General features: G+C 43.6%; 1 protein-coding gene across 1 annotated transcript in view; it reads right to left on the bottom strand.

Annotated features, from left to right (window-relative positions):
* The window catches only part of plcg2 (phospholipase C, gamma 2), a 184378-nt gene that overhangs the window by 38047 nt on the left and 121353 nt on the right, over positions 1-24978 (bottom strand). The window contains exons 8-15 of the mRNA XM_041192701.1: positions 23543-23615; positions 22034-22135; positions 12406-12524; positions 11488-11573; positions 11104-11224; positions 8437-8605; positions 6990-7100; positions 3048-3143 (exon numbers count right to left, since the gene is read on the bottom strand). Coding sequence (XP_041048635.1) covers positions 3048-3143; positions 6990-7100; positions 8437-8605; positions 11104-11224; positions 11488-11573; positions 12406-12524; positions 22034-22135; positions 23543-23615 — 877 coding nt within the window. The remainder of the gene's footprint in view (positions 1-3047; positions 3144-6989; positions 7101-8436; positions 8606-11103; positions 11225-11487; positions 11574-12405; positions 12525-22033; positions 22136-23542; positions 23616-24978) is intronic.

Raw genomic sequence — 24978 nt, 5'->3', positions numbered from 1 at the left:
TGTTATGATTTGGAATGCAGTGCCTGAAAGGAAGCAGGTTCACAGTAAATTTCAAGAAGGTTATATATTTGAAAAGGAAGAAAATTGCAGGGCTATGAGGAAAATGCAGAGAATTGAGAATAATTGGATAGCTCTTTCAATGAACCAGAAGAGACTTCCTTCTGTGTAAATTCATAGAATGGTGACGCGCAAGTCTCAAACTGCAAGAGCAGTAGAATGGCAAACTGAAGGAAAGAATGCTCAGAAATGGCCATGTCAAAAGCCAACTGAATACTTGGTTTTGGTTTAAGAAGTATAGAATAAAAAAACATAGTAAGGTGGCATTTGCACAAATCCTTAGGCTGCTGTTGGAATGTTATAGATCCCATTATAGGAGGGATATAAAAATAATGCTGCAGCATAAATTTACCAAGATGTGGCCAGGGATGAGCAGTTACAGTCACAATGGGAAACTTCAGAAGTTGGCTGTTGTTCACTAGAGTTGAGAAAGTTAGGGGGTGAGGTGAAGAGGTCATTAAGGTTATGATAAGGTAGGTAGGTAGTGACAGGTTGCATCTAATGGTCAGTGGTAATGAAAGGGGACAGATTTAAGATATTCACAAAAAGAAATTCAAGGGATGTTAGAAAATAGTTTCCGACACATGCTGGCTAGAATGGGAAATAGATAACTGCTGTAATATTCCATGATCCTAAATAATAATTGAAGATAAATTAAGGCCAATTTAATACGTCAGACCTATGTCACTGAGGACTGCAGTTCAAAGTTCATTAATAGTCAGCACAAGAGGAGATTCAAAAACAGGTTGTTAATCAACTTGCAAAATTCCTCAACATTCCACACCATTCTCCAATGGAGAAGAACATAAAAATATGCAAAACAAGAAAAACAAAGAAGGTAACTTTAATCCTATATTGTAATGCTAGGTTCAATTCCAACTCCCATCTGTCAGAGGACAGTTCCCTCATGAAGCGCTTCGGTCATTTCTTGTTAGAGAAGTCCTTCTTAGTATACAGTTAATTTACTTCAGGGCAGCATAAGTAAACACAACATAGTTTCAATGAATGTTACTCAAATGAAATGCTGTTCACTGGTTCAGTACTGGCAGCAATTGGATGTAGCAGATTCTGGCCAGGATTTTCTGTGCCTGTCGGCGTTGGGTGTGTTCGGTGGTGTGAGTGGACAACAAGGTGTGATCAGTTTCACAACGGCCTGAAACCAGTTTGCGATTGTCCACTCAGCCTGTCAATGACAGGCCGCGTTTCCATCGGATATCGGGAACCCCATTGTAATACATCAACATATCATTATAAGACCAATCCACTGGACTTGTCTCCCCACCCCTCGCTGGATTGTCTGCCCATGTCAGCAGGAAAACACATCGATGTGTTTCACAACTGCACATAAGCGACGTGCACCTGGCAGGCTGCACTTCACTTGGGACTTCAAGGTTTGTTTGCCTACCTTGCTTCGGTCAGCAATCGCGGTCATCAGTGCCAGGCTTCACAGGCAGCACCACAACAGGGAGGGGGGGTATCATGGATAGGTCTCTACTTACCAGATCAGCCATATGTGGGTGGCTTTTCAACAGCTGCAGGGCTAGGGTTTGTTTGGGGAAAGGGGAGAAGTGGCCTCAGGCAAGGGAAGAGGCTACAGAACGAGTGCTGTACTGGGGAAGGAGGGTAACCCAGGGGGTGTGTGTGTGTGTGGGCGGGGGGGTGGGTGGGTGTGTGTGTGTGGGGGGGGGGGGGGGGGGGGGGGGGGGGGGGTTTGGCGGGGAGGTACATGTTGATCTGTGCAAGTGGCCTCAAGCTGGTGAGAGGCAGTCTCCAGAGGAGTTGAGGCCAGATGCACATGTGAGGGGATGTGTGTGAGAATGGTTGGTGATGTCCTTTGAGCTGGCAGTGAGTGAGATGCCAGTGAACATGTGATGGGCTTAAGTACGTGAGTTTAGAGTGATGAGATAGTTGCCATACCCTGGCTGCACGGAAGAGATCATTTATCCTCTAACTGCATTGGATAGCCAACTTCTTCTGTGCAGCTTTGGCACTGATCACCACTGCTGTTGCCTGCTATTCTGGATTGGTGATGCCACTGCCTGCCCTGCGGCCAGAGCAGGGGTGGAAGACATCACGCCGGGCCTCCACAGTGTCCAAATGGCATTCCAGTGATATGTCATTAAACCTGGGGGCTGCAGACCTTTTGCCTTTTGTGGACATCTTTCCCCGCATAGTCGTGGGTTGGGTGCACTGAGATGTGTGTGCATGGCTGGACTTTAAATAGTGGCGTCTGGGGTGATGAAGCAGTGAAGTGATGGCATGGCGGGCAAATGAGAGCCTACCCACCATGGAAACGGCATGTTTCCCGGGAATGCATAAGTAACACGGCAGGTTTTGGGTGATAAGGCGTAAAAACTTGCCATCATGGCCAGTGGGTAAAACAACGTTTCACCCATCCACTACCGCACTTAGTGCGAATCTGGGACAATTCTGCCCTTTGTCTCTGCAGCAGTGATCACCAAACCCTTTGAAATAATACTTTGGTGCTGCATTACAGCAGAAGCGATAATTGAAAGCAAATTAGGGTACCTACTGAATAAGAATGGAGACAGTCAGGAAGCTATATCACAAGGAAACTGAGCTTCTAAGGTGGGACTAAAGTCAGAAATTTGATCACACGTTTGCTCTGGTTGTTGACAGAGAGTGAATAATCCAACTGTCACCATGCCAATTTGGAATGGAAGGATACTTGGCTGTGTTCTAGTTCTCTTCTCATACCACCCAAGTAGTTAATTCTGGTTCTGAGAATGTTCCTTATGGGTTGAACAATATCACCAATGCAATTGAGAAACATTGTGTAGACATATAACCTGGAGGGGGTGGGGGAAGACTAAGGAAAAAACATGGGTGCTGATGTTTATTTTATTTCTCGATGACGTACTGGAAGCCTGAAATGAAACCTGTGCAGGGAGGGGAAAAAAAAATCAAACAAATGGCGAGAGGAAGGAAGGAAAGGTGCAAAGGATGAAGCAGGTTAAAATGAACAATACCTGGTTTGTTATTGTAGCAAATTCATTATCATCATCAGTTGAATCTGCAAAATAAAGCTTTCCATCTGCTATCACACAGTAGTGCTTGTACCAGGTCTGCCAAAAGATATCAAACAGTGTTGTTCATGACAACGCAGTGACAGTTATACAATGGTTAAATGCCAATAATGCAGAGCGAATATGTGACACAGCATCTGACCCGTCATGCATTTGATATTTAAAAAGGCCATTGAAATCAGAAGCTGGAAATGCAATCTAAGAACACTGCACAGTTCTGTCAAGAAAGGTTTTAGTCTTGTGTGGAACATTTTGGGATGGATAGATATCTTATATGAGGAAAGCAATGAGACACTCCCACAGTTACTATTTCCAGGTAAGTGGCCCAAAAGTCTCATGTATGAGACTTGAGTTTGCATGTGCCACCAAGGCAGAATGGAAATATGCATAGACCTTATACAAGCTGACTCAGATGGAGTCAACTTTTGCTCTTACACAAGAGTTGGCCTCAGATCAGCTCCTATATTCAAATCACAGCAGCTGGCAAAGGATCTGATGCTGTTTTCATGAACAACATTACTTTGGTTTTCTGACGTAGCCACTTGGTCAATATTAACACAATTCTGATTTAGTATTTTATTTTTATTTATTCATGGGATATGGGCTTCGCTGGTTGGGCCATCCCTAGTTGCCCTTGAAAAGGTGGTGCTGAGCTGTCTTCTTGAATCACTGCAGTCCATGTAGTGCAAGTACACCCACAGAGCTGTTAGGAAGGGAGTTCCAAGATTTTGACCTAGCGACAGCGAAGGAACAGTGATATATTTCCAAGTCAGGATGGTGAGTGACTTGGAGGGGAACTTCCAGGTGGTGGTGTGCACAATCTACCTGCTGCCCTTGTCCTTCTAGACAGTAGTGGTCATGGGTTTGGAAGGTGCTGTCGAAGGAACCTTGGTGAATTCCTGCAGTGCATCTTGTAGATGGTACACACACTGCTGCTACTGTGGTGGAAGGAGTGCATATTTGTGGGTGTGGTGCCAATCAAGTAGCCTGCTTTGTCTTGGATGGTATCAAGCTTCTTGAGTGTTGTGGGAGCTGCACTCATCCAGGCAAGTGGGGAATATTCCATCATGCTCCTGACTTGTGCCTTGTAGATGGTGGACAGGCTTTGGGCAGTCAGAAGGTGGGTTACTCATCGCACGATTCCTAGCCCCTGACCTGCTCTTGAAGCCACAGTATTTATATGGCTAGTCCAGTTCAGTTTCTGGTCAATGGTAACCCCCAGGATGCTAATAGTGGGGGATTCAGTGATGGTAATGCCATTGAACATTAAGGGCAGATGGTTGGATTTTCTCTCGTTGGAGATGGTCATTGCCTGGCACTAGTGTGGCATGAATGTTACTTGCCACTTGTCAGCCCAAAACTGGATATTGTCCAGGTCTTGCTCCATTTGGACATGGACTGCTTCAGTGTCTGAGCAGTCACGAATGATGCTGAACATCATGAAATCATCAGCGAACATCCCTACCTCTGACCTTATAATAGAAGGAAGGTCATTGATGAAGCAGCTGAAGATGGTTGGGCCGAGGGCACTACCCTGAGCAACTCCTGCAGTGATGTCCTGGAGCTGAGATGATTGACCTCCAACAACCACAAGCATCTTCCTTTGTGCTAGGTATGACTTTAACCAGTGGAGAGTTCTCCCCCTGGTTCCCATTGACTCCAGTTTTGCTAGGACTCGTTGATACCACACTCGGCCAAATGCGGCCTTGATGGCAAGGGCAGTCACTCTCACCTCACCTCTGGAGTTTAGCTCTTTTGTCCATATTTGAACCAAGGCTATAATGAGCTCAGGAGATGAGTGACCCTGGTGGAATCCAAACTGAGCGTCAATGAGCAGGTTATTGCTAAGCAAGTGCCGCTTGATAGCATTGTTGATGACCCCTTCCATTACTTTACTGATGATGGAGAGTAGACTGATGGGGCGGTAATTGGCCGAGTTGGATTTGTCCTGCTTTTTGTGTATAGGACATACTTGGGCAATTTTCCACATAGATGCCAGTGTTGTAACTGTACTGAAACAGCTTGGCTAGAGGCACGCTAAGTTCTGGAGCACAAGTCTTCAGTATGAATGTCAGAATATTGTCAGGGCCCATAGCCTTTGCATTATCCATTGCCTTCAGCCCCTTCTTGACGTGGAGTGGACCGAATTGGCTGAAGGCTGGCATCTGTGATGCTGGAGACCTCCGGAGGAGGCCGAGATGGATCATCCACTAGGCACTTCTGGCTGAAGATTGTAGCAAATGCTTCAGCCTTATCTTTTGATGTGCTGGGCTCCTCCATCATTAAGGATGGAGTTATTTGTGGAGCCTCCTCCTCCAGTGAGTTGTTTAATTGTCCACTACCATTCATGACTGGATGTGGCAGGGCTGCAGAGCTTAGATCTGATCCGTTGGTTGTGGGGTCGTTTAGACCTGTCACTTGCTGCTTATGCTGTTTGGCATGCAAGAAGTCCTGTGTTATAGCTTCACCAGGTTGCCACCTCATTTTTAGGTATGCCTGGTGCTGCTCCTGGCATGTCTTCCTGCACTCTTCATTGAACCAGGGTTGATCCCCTGGCTTGATGGTAATGGCAGAATGGGGGATATGCTGGGCCATGAGATTACAGATTGTGTTCGAGTACAATTCTGCTGCTGCTGATGGCCCACAGCGCCTCATGGATGCCCAGTCTTGAGTTACTAGATCTGTTCAAAATCTATCCCATTTAGCATGGTGATAGTGCCACATAATGCGATGAGGGGTATCCTCAATGTGAAGGCGGGACTTTGCCTCCACAAGGGCAGTGCGGTGGTCTTTCCTAGTGATACTGTCATGGACATATGTATCTGTGGCAGGCAGGTTGGTGAGGATGAGGTCAAGTATGTTTTTACCTCTTGTTGGTTCCCTCACCACCTGCCGCAGGCCCAGTCTAGCAGCTATGTCCTTTCGGACTTGACCGCTCAGTCAGTAGTGGTGCTACCGAGCCACTCTTAGCGATGGACATTGAAGTACAGTAATGTAGAGTACATTCTGCGCCCTTGCCACCCTCAGTGCTTCCGCCAAGTGGTATGCAACATGGAGGAGTAAAGATTCATCAGCTGAGGGAGGGCGGTAGGTGGTAATCAGCAGGTGGTTTCCTTGTCCATGTTTGACCTGATGCCATGAGACTTCATGGGGTTCAGAGTTGATGTTGAAATCTCCCAGGGCAACTCCCAGGGCAACCCTCCCAAATGTATACCACTGTGCTGCCACCTCTGCCAGGTCTTTCCTGCCAGTGGGACAGGACATACCCAGAGATGGTGATGGTGGTGTCTGGGACATTGTCTGTAAGGTATGATTCTGTGAGGATGACAATGTCAGGCTGTTGCTTGGCTAGTCTGTGAGACAGCTCTCCCAATTTTGGTAAGGAGGACCCATGCAGGGTCGACAGAGCTGTGATTGCCATTGTCATTTCCGGTGCCTAGGTCGATGCCGGGTGGTCTGTCCGGTTGCATTCCTTTTTTGTGGGACTTTGTAGTGGTTTGTTACAACTGAGTGGCCATTTCAGGGGGCATGTAAGAGTCAGGTGAGGGCCAGACTAGGTAAGGATGATAGATTTCCTTCCCTAAGGTGAACCAGATGGGCGTTTACAACAATCTACAATAGTTCCATGGTCATTGTCAGGCTTTTAATTCCAGATTTTTTTAATTGAGTTCATCTGCCATGGTGGTATTTGAACCCAGGTCCCCATTGCATTACCCTGGGTCTCTGGATTACTAGTCCAGTGACAATACCACTATGCAATCACCTCCCCCTCTTTGGTAATATTATTTCAATGTATCTTTTAAAGCTTAATTTTTGAAAATATTGCCTATAAATCCAGTACAAGACAAAAGGGGCTGTTATAAATAATGACGCCTGTGGTTTTACCAGGTCAATTGGATCCAGCAGGTAAAGAAATCCAGACTTCTTTTCAAGCTCTTTGCAGGAGGTGTAAACAGTAGAAGTACTATCCTCTTGCTGAGATTCCAATTTTTTGTGCTGAAACAGAGACAGAAATTTCAAAAGAATAAATAAACAGAATGACAATTCAATAATTGGCTTCAAGACACAGTACTACAATTTCTAGGCTTGACTAGCTTTTAGTAGGTTACCTCCCTGCTACAGAATGGTGGATGGCATAATAAAAGATAGAGAAATTTATAGGATCTGTACAGAAAATTAAAATAAGCAACCATATACTCCTCGATCCCACTGTGTTGCACATTAATTTATAAGGATTGAGCTCTACTACATGTTCTGTCAATACTGGAGCAGTTTTCAGTGTACTATGATTGGAAGTGGAACCCTTCCTATATCTCAGTTTACATCCTCTACCTTCAAACCCATTTACTACTAGTCTGACCTTATTCCCTTTCCTTTTCTCCCAGTTGCTAGTTTGATTCCAAAATACTTCCACTCCACTCCACAGGTACATTTCTGCTGGCTTGGCACCAATACTATTTTACTATCTGTATGTTTCCCTCCAACCATGTACTTCAAAAAATAAGTAAGACAGGTTGGGATCTCAGTTGGAGCTCCAGTGAGGTGAAAGTTTAATTATTTTACTGCAGGAGATGTGCTGAAGGGGCAACATCCCAACATGGCTGCCTTCTACATTCTATGGGAATCTGATTGGGTTGTAGTGTTTCAAAATTAGCACAGATCAAATTTGGGATCTGCCTACATTGCAGTTAGCATGGACCAATCTGCCATATTGCAGGTGCAGTTCTGCATTACAGTCCCTTGCATTACAGCTTACAATTGTATACACATACTTTTTAAAAAATGTTTTATTGGATCGATAGGCGTGCATGAATAATTAATAAAAAGCTCAAAATAGCCACGAATTTCCTTGCAGCTGCTCCCAATCCAGCTCTGTACTTAACAGGTTTACCAAATAGCTATTCATCACCTGTGCACCTTAGATTTGAAAATAACCCAAATAAAATGGTCAGTTTCAATTAAGAGTGTCAAAGGTGACCTTGATTCAGAGTCTTGAGCTATGTATTGGTCGATACCAGTTCATTGCAAGATGAGAACAAAATGTCAAGCATCCCACAAATTCACAGGAAGCCTATCCGGCTCCTGTGCCTGTTCTGCTGGCAGCTGCACATTGGAATTTTTAATCCTAATCCCCTTCTCCTATTTCCCTCCATAAGAGCCTTTCTTCAAGTGTTTAAGCTCAACGATTGGCTCGGCTTTAACGGCCATTTATGGTAACAAATTCCATTTTTTTGTGTGAAAACATGTTTTCTAAACATCTCCTGTTTTAACAGTGCTTTGATGCATAAATTTAACCCATGAGAAAATGGTAAACCCAATGTGACGCTCTCACCTTAATAATTATTTTATTTGTAAGCTGTGCCGGCGATGGCAACTGCTCTGCATTTGCTTCAATTGGTTTGGTGATAAGCATAGACCCAAAGGTTTCCTTGAACTTGCAGGCCATATGTCGTTGCTGCTCAACGGTACAGTGTTCTTCAATTGAAAGTATGACTGGGTACCTTAGAAAGTCAATGATAAAATTAGTACCACATCCACTATACCAGATAAAATCGGAATGAGCAATTGCAGTAAAATACTAATAATAGAAGTGTGATAGCTGATCAAACCAGTTCAAGAAAACAGATACAAGAGCATTGGAATTGGGAACTCGGTGATGCAGTGGGTTAGACACTGCCCTTTCACCTCTAGCACCTGGTTTCAAACTCAGTCCAGGCTCACAGGAGGGAAATTTCCAAAATCTATTGGCTGTGTAGCCCCTAGGTGAAGTGTGTTTGGGCAGCCTCAATCCAGGTTCGGGGCTGGGGCAGTACCCCCTAACACAAATTTGGCAACAACTAATAATATCATTCAGACGAGTCTAAGTATGACTGGTGTGGGGAATTGAAAGCAATGTCACATTGGAGGGGCTGCTTCTTTGAGGTTGGGGTGCGGCACATTATTGGAGCAACAGAGATGGACGTTTCATTCTGAATCCAGATGTCCTAGGGGAGAGCTTGATACATGCACAAGAGGCTGAGTTATTGCTTCAGGGAAAGGAAACAGGAGTCGGGACTGTTTCCAGGTGTCAAACTCAGCCCATGGGGAGAACAGATCTCTGTTTGAGATCTTGACTGGAGCGTTCCCCACCCTGCTCCCCCACCCCGCTAATTAGCATGGTGACAGGTACTCTGTCCAATAAGGGAGGCTGGGCTCAAGAAGCTGGAGGGCCAATCAGAGGCCTTCCAGCTTCAAAGAATCACCAGGCTGCAGTAAAGGGTAAGTAAATGAGCGGGCATTTCAACATGAAGGTGCCCTTTTCATCAACATTTTTAAAAATTGAAATAAAAAATGGAAAAAGCAGCCAGGCCAAGAGAAAGAGTTGATTGCCTGTGTGTGTGCGGGTGCGCGTGTGCATATGTGGCAAGGATTGGTGTTGGGTGGCGGAATTCCTCTACAGGGCTGCAACCACATCCAGGCATGCAGGGAGGGAGGGCTGTAGGCCTGCCTAGAGTGCTGCCTACCTCCCCCATGCCACCTCCCCCCCAACCGTCTGCCAACCGGCTGCCGGGTGCCCATCACCAGCCAGTTAAACTGCCCCCCCCCCCCCCCACTTTCGTGCCAGGAAAATTGGAAGCCCCTAAATTTTGGTCCTAGCTGTCTGAAATGGTAAGTAGTTCAATGCCTGGAATTAAAGCAGCACAAACAATAACACTATAATTACTGCCAAGTAGTATCAAATCAAACACTTGAAAGCAGCAGTGGAATTTCATTGTTTTATATAAATGTTTTTTTTAAAAAGGTAACATCATCATTCCAAAATATTTCATCTGAAGCCATGCAGAGAAATGCTAAATGTTGTGAGGAGACCTATATATGAGCAGAATGTTCATTTACAAAAATTGTTAGGAATGAAATGGTGCTTCGTCTAGGTATCAGTCATAACTCAGTTGGTGGATCTCTCACCTCTGAGTTAGGAGGTTGTAGATTCAAGTCTCACACCAGGACTTGAGCATAAAAATCAAAGCTGATGCTCCGGTGCAGCACAGAAGGAGTGCTGCACCGTTGAAGGTGCAGTCCTTTGACTGAGGCCTTAAACTGAGACCTTGTCAGTCCTCTCAGCTGGACATTAAAAAAATCCCACGAAGAAGTGCAGTGGAGTTATCCCCACCAATATCCATCCCTCAATCAACATCACAAAAAATGATTATCTGGTCTTTAAGACATTGTGGGAGCTTGCTGTGTCCAAATTGGCTGCTAAGTTTCCCACATTACAACTATGACTACACTGGCTGTAAAGCACTTTGGGACATCCATGGTCATGAAAGCTGCTATATAAATGCAAGCTTTTCTTTCTTTCAGATGGTTAAAGGTTCATGTCCCACACAAGGTATTTGAGCACCTAATGGCACTGGTAATCCAGTGCAGTACTGAGAGTGTCCCAAAGAGCATTAGGCATGTGCAATAAATGTCAACTTGCCAGTGTTGCTTACATCCAAAAGCAATTCTTTTTTTAACACTGCAGTTCTCATAACACAGCTCAGTTATTCTGGAGATATCGTGGAAATTAGACCAGCATTCCAACCAGACTAATGGATAAAACACTAAATTAAAAAAGTTGTAAATATTGGAAATCTGAAATATAAAAAAACAACGCTGGGAATATGCTGCAGCTCAGACAGTACATATAAGTAAAGAGAAAAAAAATGTATCTCAGGGACTCAAGGGATATAGGGAAAGGGCAGGAAAGTGGAGTTGAAGCCCAGGATCAGCCAGGCTGATACTGAATGGTGGAGCAGGCTCAATGGGCCATGTGGACTATTCCTGCCCCTATTTCTTGTGTCCCTGTATTAACAGTTTACAAATATGCCCTTCATCAGAACTGACAGTTGTTCCATTGTCCAGGCCTTTCAGTTTGATGAATGGGCAGAACCCCTGACGTGGTGATTGAATTCGCCTGCAGGGGCAACAACGTTCTAGCAGCTAAAACACCCAAACAAAATAAGCAGTTGAAACTTACTCTGATGAAACAAAGGCATGAATTTTGATGGCGTCAACAACATCATCAAACTTGATTTTAGATGTAAGCGTCCAGCCGTGATAAATAATTGGCTTTCCGTCTGGCCCATCCCAGCAATCCACTAAAACATTTCAAAGCAAAGGCAGCATCAGTGTCATAAAGGAAAGAATGTATGTGATAAAATCTCACAGAAACCAGGGATTCAGTTTGAAACTCCACTGTAAAAGCTAAGCTTCAAATGAAGGGAAGGTTGAAGAAGGAAATGATCCAGGCCTTTAAAATATTGAAGGATATTGATAACGTAGATCTATTCATGCCGTTTAACATGGACTGAGAGCACAAAAGTAGAGGACATAGATTTCTTTTCCCAAATATTTAACTTACACTCAATACATCGACACCCCATCCTCAGGCATCTGGCATATGCTTCTGTAGATGAATCACTACGAACCTGATCTCCCGTGAGGTACCTGAAGTATTGAAAGAAAGGCATATGATTACCTTTAAACAGTCCTAATCAGGTTGAATTTCACATAATTTGAGCAGGGGGATCGGTTTACACTGTATAGTTCATATGCAGAAAAATGCCAAGATAGCCTTGATGGACAAATGACATATTTCTGTGCTGTACCATTCCATCATTCAAAGCTCTTTATTAAAACTGAAAGGTTACTTGATAAGGGTTCCCATCATTCTGATGTGTACTTCATGACTGATTTTAACCTTTATTGAAAATGTTATTAGATGAGGCTGTGAAGCGGTGACAAACTGGGTGCAGGGCTTAAGCAGATAACATGTGGGATTTAGGTATGCAGTACTGAAAAAAATCTCAAATGCTCTCCCAGTCTTTCATTGGGAGAACAAGGGTGATCTGAGCCATAATTTTGATCAGCATTTTATGATAATGAAACCCATATGACCTGCGGATTCATGAAGTTCAGTAATTATTACAGTCAAACTCCCTTCAGATTCGGGGACCTAACAACATACATTTAAATGTTTCAAATAATTGATAAATGATTATTGTTAATCAGTGTCAATGTTTTTGAGTGTTACTGAAGAGGCTGCATACTGTTTTAACCAACATGTCCAGCCTTGGTTGAAAGTCAAACCATGCCCTGGACAATGTGGTCAAAGGCTGTCAGGTGGCTGGTAGCCCCTCTCAGAGTTTCAAAGGGCAGGAAATGAAGGACATTCATTTATTAATGCAATATCAATACAAAAAACACTAAAGAAAAACATATATTAGCCTCTACCTTATGAAAAAAAATCATTTAAAACCAGGCAAAATAAGTTCCTTACGTGTTATGAGATGATGAGATCCAGTAATGTGATAATGGGTTGTTCATATCCTGGGGACAAATGGAATCATACTTGGTATCCCAGATCGTGTTTTCTCTTGAAAACAAATATGTCAAAAACTGGAAAATAATAAACAAAATGAAGAGACATTGCAGCAATTTAACCTTGCTGTAAAGTGAATCTGAACAAAGGGCACATCTTAAAGCAGTTCAATTAGAATTTTAACACAAACCCACAGTGAATGGAATGAATAATGTAAGTTAAAACCCAAAAGTTTCCTCTGATGACTCACAAGTTTCACTAGTTGGCACTGAGCTGTACAGGCCAAGATCGGCCCATGCTTAATAACCAACTCGCACTAGGTTAGCTATTCCCAGAAAGGAGATTATATAATTGGGGCCAGCAATCTGGTTAAGTGGTAAAAGAATCAGTTAGGGATCCTTGTCCAGTGACCCCCACTGGGATTACACTTGTGTGGATGTTAGGGAAGTGCAGAATCAGGGTAAGCTGTGTCCTCCCCCACTCTCTCCCCCACCACCCCCCACCCACCACTTTCACTGAAACACCCACCCACCCCTCCTCCCCCCACACAAGCCTCCCCACTGTCATGATAGTAGTTGATTGTGGTATTGGATACGATACGGTAGTATACCTGGAAGTTGAAGGTCAGATAGTGCATGTTGGAACCTGTCTTAATAGAATTCAGTTACTGCAGGTGTGTGTTTATGTTAGGAAAATGTGTTATCAATAAAGTTAGCTCAGCTACAATGTTGACAGCCTGTGTGCATCATTGAAACAAAAAACAAGACACCCGCAACAGCTGAACAGGCTCGTCAACACTCCCTGATTATGGCCTGAAAATCAATGACGGCCAATTAGGTGAGATACCAAACACCACCCGGGTTCTGTAGATCTGTGCGGAGTAAATCCTTTCAGAAAGGGAAAGGAGAAATATAATTTATTTTAAAAAGCTAAAGAAAACAACATGCCAGTTACACGGTACCCCAGCGAAGATTTTAAAGCATCATGGTGTGCTTCTGAATGGATCAAATCTGAAACAATCATACAAACAAAAATACCCAGCACAATTTGTTGCTTTCTGTTCAGGCAGGTCAGCCTCTAGCTACATGTCACTTTGAGTTTTCAGCAGCACATCTCAGGATGCACTGAGGTGTCAGTGTACTCTAGGGTGAACCATTTATCTCCCTAGAAACATGGAATCATTGCTCCTTGACTCAGTAAATCTGAATTAGTTCTTCATAAGCTCTTGGGTGTGATATCCAGACATCACAGCATCATAAGGATAGCTGTCACTGTTCAGCAATTGCATTCATATTTAAAGACTTATGCTAGGGATTTTCTTGAGGGTTCTCCCAATTGGCTGACACAATTTCAGGAAAGAAAATCCCAGATAAAAGGTATAGATACAGGTCCTCCTCAAGAATTGCCATGACTGAGGGAGAACCTCAGAGGAGTTTGCTGGCATCAGATTTTTGCCTCCCTTCTTATAAGTCAGTTGAAATTTAAATGAACATTCTCTCGATGTAGGGATTAAAATTCTGGTGAATTAATTGCAATGTTATTCTGGAGTTTACGGTACAAATGAACCAAATAATGTAAATTCATGCTCATTATTGCATGTTCATAATTAGAGTTGTTCATTTAATAACTATGTCAGTGTGATATCTCCTGAGTTTGTTCTTCTCTCATTGTTTTCAATGATAGTTTTCTCTCTCTCATTTACGTCAAACATTTCCTGTCTGATGAGATGGGCTGGTAAAGTTCACTATAATCAGGGCTTCTCAACTGGGGGCTCTGCCAGAAGATTTCAAGGGTTCTGCCAAACTCAGCGTTAGTGCTTTATATCAGTGATCAAACCCAGAATGCTGCTGCCACCCGGTGGCTCCCCTGGGGACTGCAGCCATACAAAAATCTCATTCAATATATGGGGCAGAATTTTCTGCCTATCGGGCGGGCGGGCGGGCGGGCTATGCACTCTCCCTGTGTGAGCGGGGGGGGGGGGTATTCCCCAAAAGCGAGAGTTCGCTCTTTTGTGCATGTGCAAAAGAGCACACATCTCCCTGAGGCTAAGTGCTGCCTCAGGGAGATCGCTGTCATTTTGAAAAAGATTAAAAAGAGAAAAAAAATTCCCTAACATGTCCCCCTCATGTGACAATGTCACATGAGATGGAACATGTTAATAAATTTCACAAAAACTTTATTAAACTTTTTAGAACCCTGCATGAAATCTCATCCCACCTGTGGATGAGGTTTCATGTTTTATCTATTTGCCGCCGGGGCTCCTGACCTGCCCACCAACCTTAAGGTTGGACGGGCAGGTCCTTTAATTGTATAATTGATCCTGTCAATGGCCTCAGTTGGCCACTGACAGGTCGGCGGGCCCACAGCTGATTTTGCTGCACCCCCGCCTTCCTGAAAAGTTAAATGGGGCAGGATGAGGTTGGGGGTTCCACCCGACATTATCCCGGGTCATTTTACACGTCAGCGATAGGGCCCCACTCCCTGCTCGCCCACGGCAAAATTCTGCCCATGTTCTTAAACAAGAGCCTGAAACTTAATAGGAACTGGAGTGGACCATTCAGCCCCTCGAGCCTGCTCTGCCATTCAATAAGATCATGGCTGATCTTCTTGTATTTAAATTTCCACATTCCCATCTAACTCCAATAACCTTTGATTCCCTTGCCTAACAAGAACCCCTAACAAGAATCTATCTACATCTGCCTCAAAAATATTCAATGACCCCGCCTCCACCTCCTTCTGATGCAGAGAGTTCCAAAGTCGCACAACCCTCTGAGAGAAAAAAATTAGTCCCTTGGTGTTCCATGCCCTGAACTACTCAGGGGTGGAGAACCAATTCACAGATAATTCTCCTTCAGTTGACCACCTTTATGATCAGGTCTGGTGAATATAGAGAAACAGAGTAAACTGACTCTCAGATTCATCCATTTATATTCTGTTTCGCGATGCCACACCCAATACTTCTCCTCCTACCCAAAATCCACAAACAGGACTGTCCTGGCAGACCGATCGTGTCAGCCTGTTCCTGCCCCATGGAACTCTTTTCTTGCTCTCTTGACTCCATTCTCTCTCCCCTTGTCCAGTCTCTTCCCACCTACATCCGTGATTCCTCTCACACCCTACATCACATCAACAATTGCCAGTTCCCTGGCCCCAACCTCCTCCTCTTCACCATGAACATCCAATCCCTCTACACCTCCATCCCCCACCAGGATGGTCCGAGGGCTCTCAGCTTCTTCCTCGAACAGAGGCCTGAACAACCCCCATCCACCACTACTCTCCTCCGTCTGGCTGAATTTGTTCTCCCACTGAACAATTTTTCCTTAAACTCCTCTCACTTCCTCCAAATAAAAGGTGTGGCTATGGGTACCCGCATGGGCCCCAGTTATGCCTGTCTCCTTCTGGGGTATGTGGAACATTCCTTGTTCCAGTCCTACTCAGGCCCCCTTCCACAACTCTTTCTCCGGTACATCGATGATTACTTCGGTGCTGCTTCATGCTCTCGCCTGGATCTGGAAAAATTTATTAATTTTGCTTCCAATTTCCACCCCTCCATCATTGTCACATGGTCCATCTCTGACACTTCCCTTGCCTTCCTTGACCTCTCTGTCTCAATTTCTGGTGATAGACTGTCCACCAATATTCATTACAAGCCTACCGACTCCCACAGCTACCTCGACTATAGCTCCTCACACCCCGCTTCCTGTAAGGACTCCATCCCATTACCTCAGTTCCTTCGCCTCCATCGCATCTGTTCTGATGATGCTGCTTTCCAAAACAGTTATTCTGACATTTCTTCCTTCTTCCTTAACCTTCAGGGCCCTCAATCATGTCCGGCCCATCTCCCGCGCATCCACCCTCACACCTTGCTCTCCCTCCCAGAACCATGATAGGGTCCCCCTTGTCCTCACTTATCACCCCAGCAGCCTCCGCATTCAAAGGATCATCCTCCGCCATTTCTGCCAACTCCAGTATGATGCCACTACCAAACACATCTTCCCTTCACCCCCCAGCGGCTTTCCACAGGGATCGTTCCCTCAGGGATACCCTGGTCCACTCCTCCATCACCCCCTACACCTCAACGCCCTCCCACGGCACCTTCCAATGCAACCCTAGAAGGTGCAACACCTGCCCCTTTACTTCCCCTCTCCTCACCGTCCAAAGGCCCAAACACTCCTTTCAAGTGAAGCAGCATTTCACTTGCATTTCCCTCAACTTAGTCTACTGCATTCGCTGCTCCCAATGCGGTCTCCTCTACATTAGAGAGTCCAAATGCAGACTGGGTGACTGCTTTGCAGAACACCTGCGGTCTGTCCGCAAGCATGACCCAGACCTCCCTGTCGCTTGCCATTTTAACACTCCACCCTGCTCTCATGCCCACGCATCCGTCCTTGGCCTGCTGCATTGTTCCAGTGAAGCTCAACGCAAACTGGAGGAACAGCACCTCATCTTCCGACTAGGTACTTTACAGCCTTCCGGACTGAATATTGAGTTCGACAATTTCAGATCATGAACTCTCTCCTCCATCCCCACCTCCTTTTCCCAATAATTTATAATTTTTTTTACAACTACATATTTTTCTTTTCCCTCCTATTTTTAAATTTATTTCGATCTATTGTTTCATCTCCACCTTTTAGCCCATTTCGATCTCTTTCCCCCCACTGAACCCGCACTAGGGCCATCTGCCACTAGCTTGTCCTGTTTGCTTCCCTTAATGTCCCCATTAGCACATCCTTTAGATAATATCACCACCGTCAACACCCCTTTATCCTTCTGTCTATGACATCTTTGGCAGTCTCTTCTTGGCCTCCACCTATCACAGGCCCCCTATCGAGCTCTCCTGTCCCACCCCCTTCTACCAGCTTATATTTCATCTCATTTCTATATATCTTAGTTCTGATGAAGGGTCATAGGACTCGAAATGTCAACTGTATCCCTCTCCGCAGATGCTGTCAGACCTGCTGAGTTTTTCCAGGTATTTTTGTTTTTGTTCCCAATACTTTCTACCTTTGCTTTGAAATGTCCATAGCAGGACATCAGGATTTACAGTCACAGGTTGATGAAAATCACTTTCAAACAACTGTTCAATTTCCTGAAATAAGGAAAAATGGAATGGGAGGCTCCAACCCCAGTGGCCCCTTTGAATCAATATTAAATATATTGTAATATTTAGCACAGCATACAAAGAAGCAATAATAACACATATTTATATGGTGCCTTTAACACAATAAAGACTCTATGGTGCTTCACAGGAACAAAATAAAACAAAATATGGCAGCGAGCCACATAAGGAGATAGAAGGTCAGATGATCAAGAGCTTGGTCAAATAAGTAGGTTTTAAGAAGTGTCTTAAAGAAGGATAGAGAGGTGGAGAGGATCAGGGAGAGAATTGCAGAGATTAGGGCCCAGGCAACCATGCTGGAGTGACTAAAATTGGGATACTCAAGTGGCCAGAATGAGAGAAATTCAGATATCTTGGCGGCTGGTGGGGCTGGTGGAGTTAGGGATAGGCAAGGTCATAGAGAAATTTGAAACAAGGCTGAGAATTTTAATATCAAGGCATTGTTTGACCAGGAGCCAATGTAGGTCAACAAGCACAGGGGTAATAGGTGAATGGGACTTGCTGCAAGTTACACACAGAGGTTTGGATGACCTAAGGTTTATGGAAGGCAGAGCGTAGAGTACCAGTTGGGAATGCATTGGAATAGTCAAGTCTAATCAAAAGCAGGGTTGAGGGTTTCAGCAGTAAATGGGCTAAGACAGGGATGAAATCAGATGATGTTACAGAGGTAGAAACAGGCGGTCTTAGTGATGGTGTAAATATAAAGTTGGAAGCTCATCACGAGGCCAAATAAGACACAAAGATTTCAAACAGGCTGATTTAGTCTTGAACATGGAGAGGACTTCAATTGGTACCTTGGGAATGGAGTTTGGAGCAGGACTGAAGACAAGGGCTTTGGTCTTCCCAGTATTTAATTGGAGGAAATTTCTACTCATCCAGTACTGGATGGCAGATAAGCATCCAATATTTAGTAGAGGAGTCAAGGGAATAGTAGTGAGGTAGTGCTGTGTCGTCAATGTATATGTGAAGACTAATGCTGTACTTTCAGGAAGGGGAACGTGTTGAGGGAGAGTAATATCCTCAGATCCTTCCAGGAACTGTGACAATTAAAGATGCCAGTAGACTCATTAAGAACTGGACACCATAGTGCTGATACAGAATGGGGCTGTGGGGGGGTGTGGTGGTGGCAAGCAACTGAGAATTCAACCGTTCCAATAGATCAGTATCAAGAAACAGATGCAGGGTCCAGATGTGTATTTCGAACTCTATCCCCAACAGCCTCTATTGACCTGACTGCAGAGAGTTTAGGTGCATGTTGACAGAACCTAGGGTTATGGACAATGTTCCTTCTAAGCTACATGGTCACCTGGAAGTTCCCACACAGGCTGCACACAAGATGGCCCTTTAAGTTACCGCATGTGCATGGTCGTGCAAAAGATGTTAAAGAGCCCACGTACTTAAGTTAATTTGCCGTGCACCACAAAAAAGTAAAGGCTTCTTTGGGTATAGAATGCCAAATGTACCATTAGAGTTATCCCATGCTATTGGACGTGCAGAACAATGGGGATGGTTCTCTCTCCAGGCAATGCCTCCAAGGCTGTCCTCTTAAGTCTCTCACTTTAGCCATAGGATAGGACAACGGCCTCCTTATGCCTGAAATCTACCTCATTACTTGGTCATGGGTCGGGTAAATGGAGCAGGGGGCACCCTTCCACTGCATATCTAGGTGTTCATACCTCCAGGTCTTGACAGAAATGTTGCTCAGATACTGGTCACAAGCTTTGCATCAATTAAAATAAAAATATTAATTAAATGTATTTGTTTAGTTGTATAACTAAATTTAATGCAGAAAAAATATTTGTGATGTGTTACGGGGGTCCGTGAAATTTTAGAACAGGGATGGGTGCCCCTCAGAAACAAAACAGTTGTGAACCCTGCACTCTATCACTTTGACTATTCTTCCTTTTCTGCGGTGGGTCTCCCCTGCTGGACACAGCGCATTGTTACCCAGGGAAAACGTGAGGACTATATCTCAGACACCTTCCTCACAATCTATTAAATTCCTGCTGTAAATGACACCCTGTCACCCTGTCAAAACAAACTGAGGCGATTCAGTGGAGCATGACACATTGCTGATTTTGTGAATTAAATAAAACAAAATACAGCGGTAGCTCAGGCAGCTTCTGTGAAGAGAATAAAAGTCAACTTTTTGAATCAATGTTCCTCAGAACAGGAATTTTGCATTATCTTAACCAGCCTGCTGAAGATTTCTATTTGAATCCAGTAAGAGAAACTTAAATTTCCAGGTAAGTCCATCTCACTCCCTAGTATAAGGGAAGAGCTGAATTGTTTGAACTATGACGAATGTAACTCGAAAAAGTCACAATGTAAAATTTGTTCCAATACGCCAAATGTGGTGTTGATTGTTTCAGCTGCAACAAAGGAAAGATAAAATCTATCACTCCCCCATATCAAAATTTTCTCCATAATGAAACTCTCCTCATACTGAAACTCCTCAGCATTGAAACCCTCATGTGTTGAAAATATCCTTTACTAAATCCACCATTGCTGAAATCCCCAAAGTTAAAACTTCCCCCATTCTGAGCCTCCTCCAGTCAGGAAGCAGCCCCCAGAACTGAAACTACCTGTGGTAAGATACCTGCAGTGATGAAATGCCCAGTTACTGGAACTGCTCCTGCGTTGGCTGCTTTTAGTGCGGATGCACAATTCTAGTAAACTTGGTGGGGCATTGATAAATAACATCAAAGGGTGAAAAATGTTATCTTAATCAACAAGGAAAACATCAAACGTGGCAGCATCAGTGGAGAAAAAAACCCAGAATTAACGTTTCAGGTCAATGACTCGAAATGTTAACTCTGTTTCCCTCTCTCCACAGATACTGCCAGACATGCTGAGTATTTCAATTTTCTGTTTTTATTTTGGATTTCCAGCATCTGCAGTATTTTGCTTTTTTTTAAAAAGAGGAAAACATCACATTGGTCTCATGGAGCAGAGTGTTTTTGCTTCTCCTTGTGCCAACCTGCAATTTTCCACCTTGAAAGTGAAAAGGGGAAAATCAGGGACTGTTGGGTACAGGAGCAAAATTAACCCTCTTTGAGCTTCTTACAACAGCGACTGCACTTCAGAACTATTTAATTGGCTGTAAAGCATTTTGGAACATCCTGGCTTTGTGAAAGCTGATTCCGCTTCAGCACATCAGATATGTGGCATAGGTTACCAGCAAGTTGTTCCAGCAACTGTGTGCATTTCTGCTCTCACGTTTTGGTCGCATTTTTCCCATTATGCATTCCTACGTCCATTTTTATATTGGAGACTGCCAATATAGGTTTGTCACACCGGAATCACGTCGGTGATGTGCCAATTGGTATCTGAGTGTTGAAGTCAGCCTGTACAGGTCAGACACTCCTATCCTCTAACCAACTCTACTTCTGGCTTTTCCAAATTGTCATACATTTTGTGATTTAACCAGAATTAGTAGTATAAGATCAAAGCATCATCTACAAATTAAGAGCTTTAAAATGAGGAATGAATTGTGTCTTCACATCTTGGTCCTATGATTCCTTGATCGCTAACCCTGTTTGTCCCTGGGTTGCTTTTGGAACTAAGATGGGAGCACTGCTGGCTCCAGTTTTGGTCACCCTGTTTTAAGCATAATATTCAAGGCCACAGAGGAGGTGCAGAAGAGATTCAATAAATTGATATCAAAGAGAAGAGTTATCTGTTATAAGGAGAAACTTAGGGGGCATGAGGTTCTTTGCATTCGAGCAGGGAAGGTTAAGAGGAGATCTGATAGAGGTGTTAAAAATTAAGAAGGGTTTCAACAGAGTCAATGGGGAAACTATTTCCACTGGTTACTGAGTTACTAACTAGAGGGTATAAATTTAAGATCATCACCAATTCTTTACTCAGAAGGTTGCTAGGATATGGAATAACCTGCTACAAACAAAGGTGGCAACAGGATCCTGAAGAGGTTTTAGTAAAAAGTTGAGCAAATGAAACATTAAAAGGGCATTAGCCAAATGCAGGGGAATGGGACTAAGTGGGTAACTCTTTCAAAGACATAACACACGAGTGATTGGCTGAGAGGCTGCCTCCTGGACCATATGATTCTCTAAACAAAACAAAAGAAATTGATGATTCTGAACTCTCAGATATTTTAAAACCAATGTCCCTCAATGTCTAGGAAATCAAGCAAAACATGAGCAGTTCTCAGGTAAGCAGATGGATGGAGACTTGCACCAACCTCAGGAACCAGAAAGAGTGGGGAAGCAGAAACTGTTTGTGTTATTGTACTGGCTGTAATATTAGTCATGGAAGCCACAAAGAGTGAGTCATCCCACTTGCTCAACAACTTTTAAGGATAGCAAAGGAATGCATCAAATGGAGGAAATCTTAGGGGAAGATTTGAAATGAACAGGAATTGAGAAATTTCACTTGCATTCGAAGGATTGGCACTTGTAACCATATCTATTTAAATGTTCTGATGCATCACAAAAGAATACAAACCTCATCTATATAGAAGAAAGGTTCATTTGTTTCTCTGTAAGTATCATAAATAGACCTAGTCATCAGCTCGCGAACCTTCTTAACATCACTGGCCCATGATTCCTGTGTTATAGAAAAAGGGACATGTGAAATTGTACTAAAAGATTATTTCAAATTATATGAAAAAAGCCTAGCATAGAAAGGTTGTCTTATTTCCTATTAATTATCAGCTTCATGAATATTCAGTTCACCTTCTGTTGTTGAGAAAGGAGGAAGAACTAGAGTAAATGTTGCCAGTCCATATTCACAGCAGGAACTCGGGTTGGGGAGGTCAAATCGCCAAGTTTGCTGACTGCCAATTTTCCATCCATTAAAAATAACTTCTATGCTGGGACTCTTATATTGTGAAGTTTGCCCCTGGAACAGCTGTCCGATTTTCTATCTCACCCTGCATCCTACCCTGTTAGAAAAGGAGGAATAGCTATGTTGGCAGGAGAAGGCCAAAGGGTGGAGCCACTCACAGAGGGCATCTCTGGGGCCAATTCTGCGGGCCAAGTTGGCCAAATCTAGAGTTTGAGCTCCATCTCCTGCCAATCTGTCAAACCATCTTGGCCAATGCCAGAAGGAGAATTTATATTCCTTACGACCCCACAAAAATATTTTCTTCAAAAATAAAGACCTGTTTGAAGAGCAGCTTCCAGCAAGCAACTGTGTCATAATGATAATGTCATTGGACTAGTAATCTAGAGACCCAGGCTAATGCCTTAGGGACATGGGTTCAAATCCCACCATAGCAGCTGGCAGATTTTAAACTCAATTAACAAAATCTGGAATTAAAAACCAGTTTCATAAAGCTATCATCAATTGTCATGAAAATCCATCTGCTTCACTAATCCCCTTTAGGGAAGGAAAGCTGCTCTCCCTACCTGGTCTGGCCTTCAAGTGACTCCAGATCCACAGCAATGTGGTCGGCTCTTAACTGCCCTCTGAAATAGCCTAGTAAGTTACTCTGTTCAAGGAAAATTAGGGATGAACAAAAAATGCTGGCCTTGCCAGCGACAGCTACATCCCATCAAAGAATAAAAAAAAGGTCAATTTAAAAATCACTAATTAGGCCTCTCAGCATTCCACTCAATAGTATACAAGAATGCCATAGTTCCCTGATTTAACTACTGATGTAAGGCTCCCGTCTGCTTCAAGCAAGAACATTGGTCACCCGTTTTGAGAGACATTGGAAAATCGAGTTGGATGAGCCGCAAACAGATTTTCATCTGAGGTCACCCAATCTTCAGCGTAAACAGGGTGATTTATGCAGACACCTACAAGGTATACTTCCTGCATAATCAATAATTGATTTTGATGCATGGACAACACTCTTCATGTTATCACTCTTCAGTTGCATCATTTGGCCTTGATTATAAAATGAGCCTAATGTTGGAATTCTTTCTAACCTTTAAGTGAGATGAAATCTAGTTTTAAAACACAAGTCTGATCATATCTTGTGTGCTAATCTAAACATTATGATTTTACCTTCTGTTCATGGAGTAGAAACCGCTGGAAATCATGCAGGTACAAAACTGAGGCAGTGGGCCTATCTGTTCTTCTGCAAGTAGAAAGCAAACTAAAAGTTAGAGAATGAGATCAAATGAAGTTGAGAAGAAGTATCTGTGATGGGTAACTGGGCTTGGTACTACACTGTACCATTAGTGGAAGCCAACATTTCTTTGTTCTGTGAACTTGTGTTCTGGGGAATGGAGCATTTTCCATCTGTGGTATGCATTGTTGACAGCAGGTCCCAATCCAGAGATTTGAGCACAAAGTCTAGGCTGATACCCCCGTGCGGTACCGAGGGAGTGCTGCACTGTCAAGGCTTTCACATTTTGGGTGAAATGTTAAACCAAGGCCCCATCTGATTTCTCACTTGGACAAAAAAGATGCCACGGCGCTATTTTAAAAACAGTAACGGAGTTCTCCCTGATTAACATCCTGGCTAACCTCTCTCCCTGAACCAAAATCACAAATAGATTACTTTGTCATTATCACATTGCTGTTTGTTGTGTATGTAACTTCATTGAAGTGTTTCCTAACTTAGAACAGTGACTACACTTCCAAGTATACTTAATTGACTGCAAAGTGCCAATTTCCTGAGATTGTGGAAATCCTTCTTTCTTGGCAATTCAAGGTTAAAGATGGGAAAGGATAATGATCGGCTGAAGGAAACAAATGCCTGGGGACTTGTCAGGGAACAGATATCAGGGTGAAATTCTGGGGATTAAAATACTGAGTGGAGTGTGGAGGGATTGGTGATGTGCTTTACTCTTCCCATTGTACATCAACAACACAGATTTCAAAGTCCAGTTCAACCTGATCAAATTCACAGAGGAGACTGAACTAGGGTTGGGGCAGTTGAGTCAAAGGAAGCAAGCAAGGATCTACAAATGCAGTTAGATAAAATCAGTGACCAAGCAAATGAAAATTGGTGGGACACCAGCAGAACCACTCTTCCACCCACCAGAGAAAGGGTGTGCAACTGTTTCCAACATTTACACCACTTCTTTGAGGGATGGAGAGGCCTTTCACCAAATTATGGCAGAAGTCTGAGAGAATCCAGGCAGAATTTCAGGGGCAGGAGATCTTTAGCCCTGAGAGGGGACTGCTGGGTAAGGACTCAAAAGAAGTATGCAAGATTCTAAAACATACAGATTAGTAAACTCTGAGGCACTATTGTAAGATGTCCCAAGACACCAGCACAAGGGATCTGGTGAAAGGACAATTTAGGATAGACTTGAGGAAGGCAATGATTGATCAAAACTTGGTATGCCCTTCCAGGTTGAGTAAAACTCTTCAATATCCAGTTAATCGATATAATGGAGGATCTGTAGTTTTTCTAATATTCTGCAAAGATTAGTTCAGGTTGACTAAATGACTTCATCTGTTCTAAAGACTCTATGATTGACAGCATGAGA

The sequence above is a fragment of the Carcharodon carcharias genome, chromosome 7, assembly GCF_017639515.1.
Source record: "Carcharodon carcharias isolate sCarCar2 chromosome 7, sCarCar2.pri, whole genome shotgun sequence".
NCBI classification, from domain to species: domain Eukaryota; kingdom Metazoa; phylum Chordata; class Chondrichthyes; order Lamniformes; family Lamnidae; genus Carcharodon; species Carcharodon carcharias.
The sequence above is the reverse complement of the archived record's forward strand: the minus strand, read 5'-3'. Positions and strand labels throughout refer to the sequence as shown.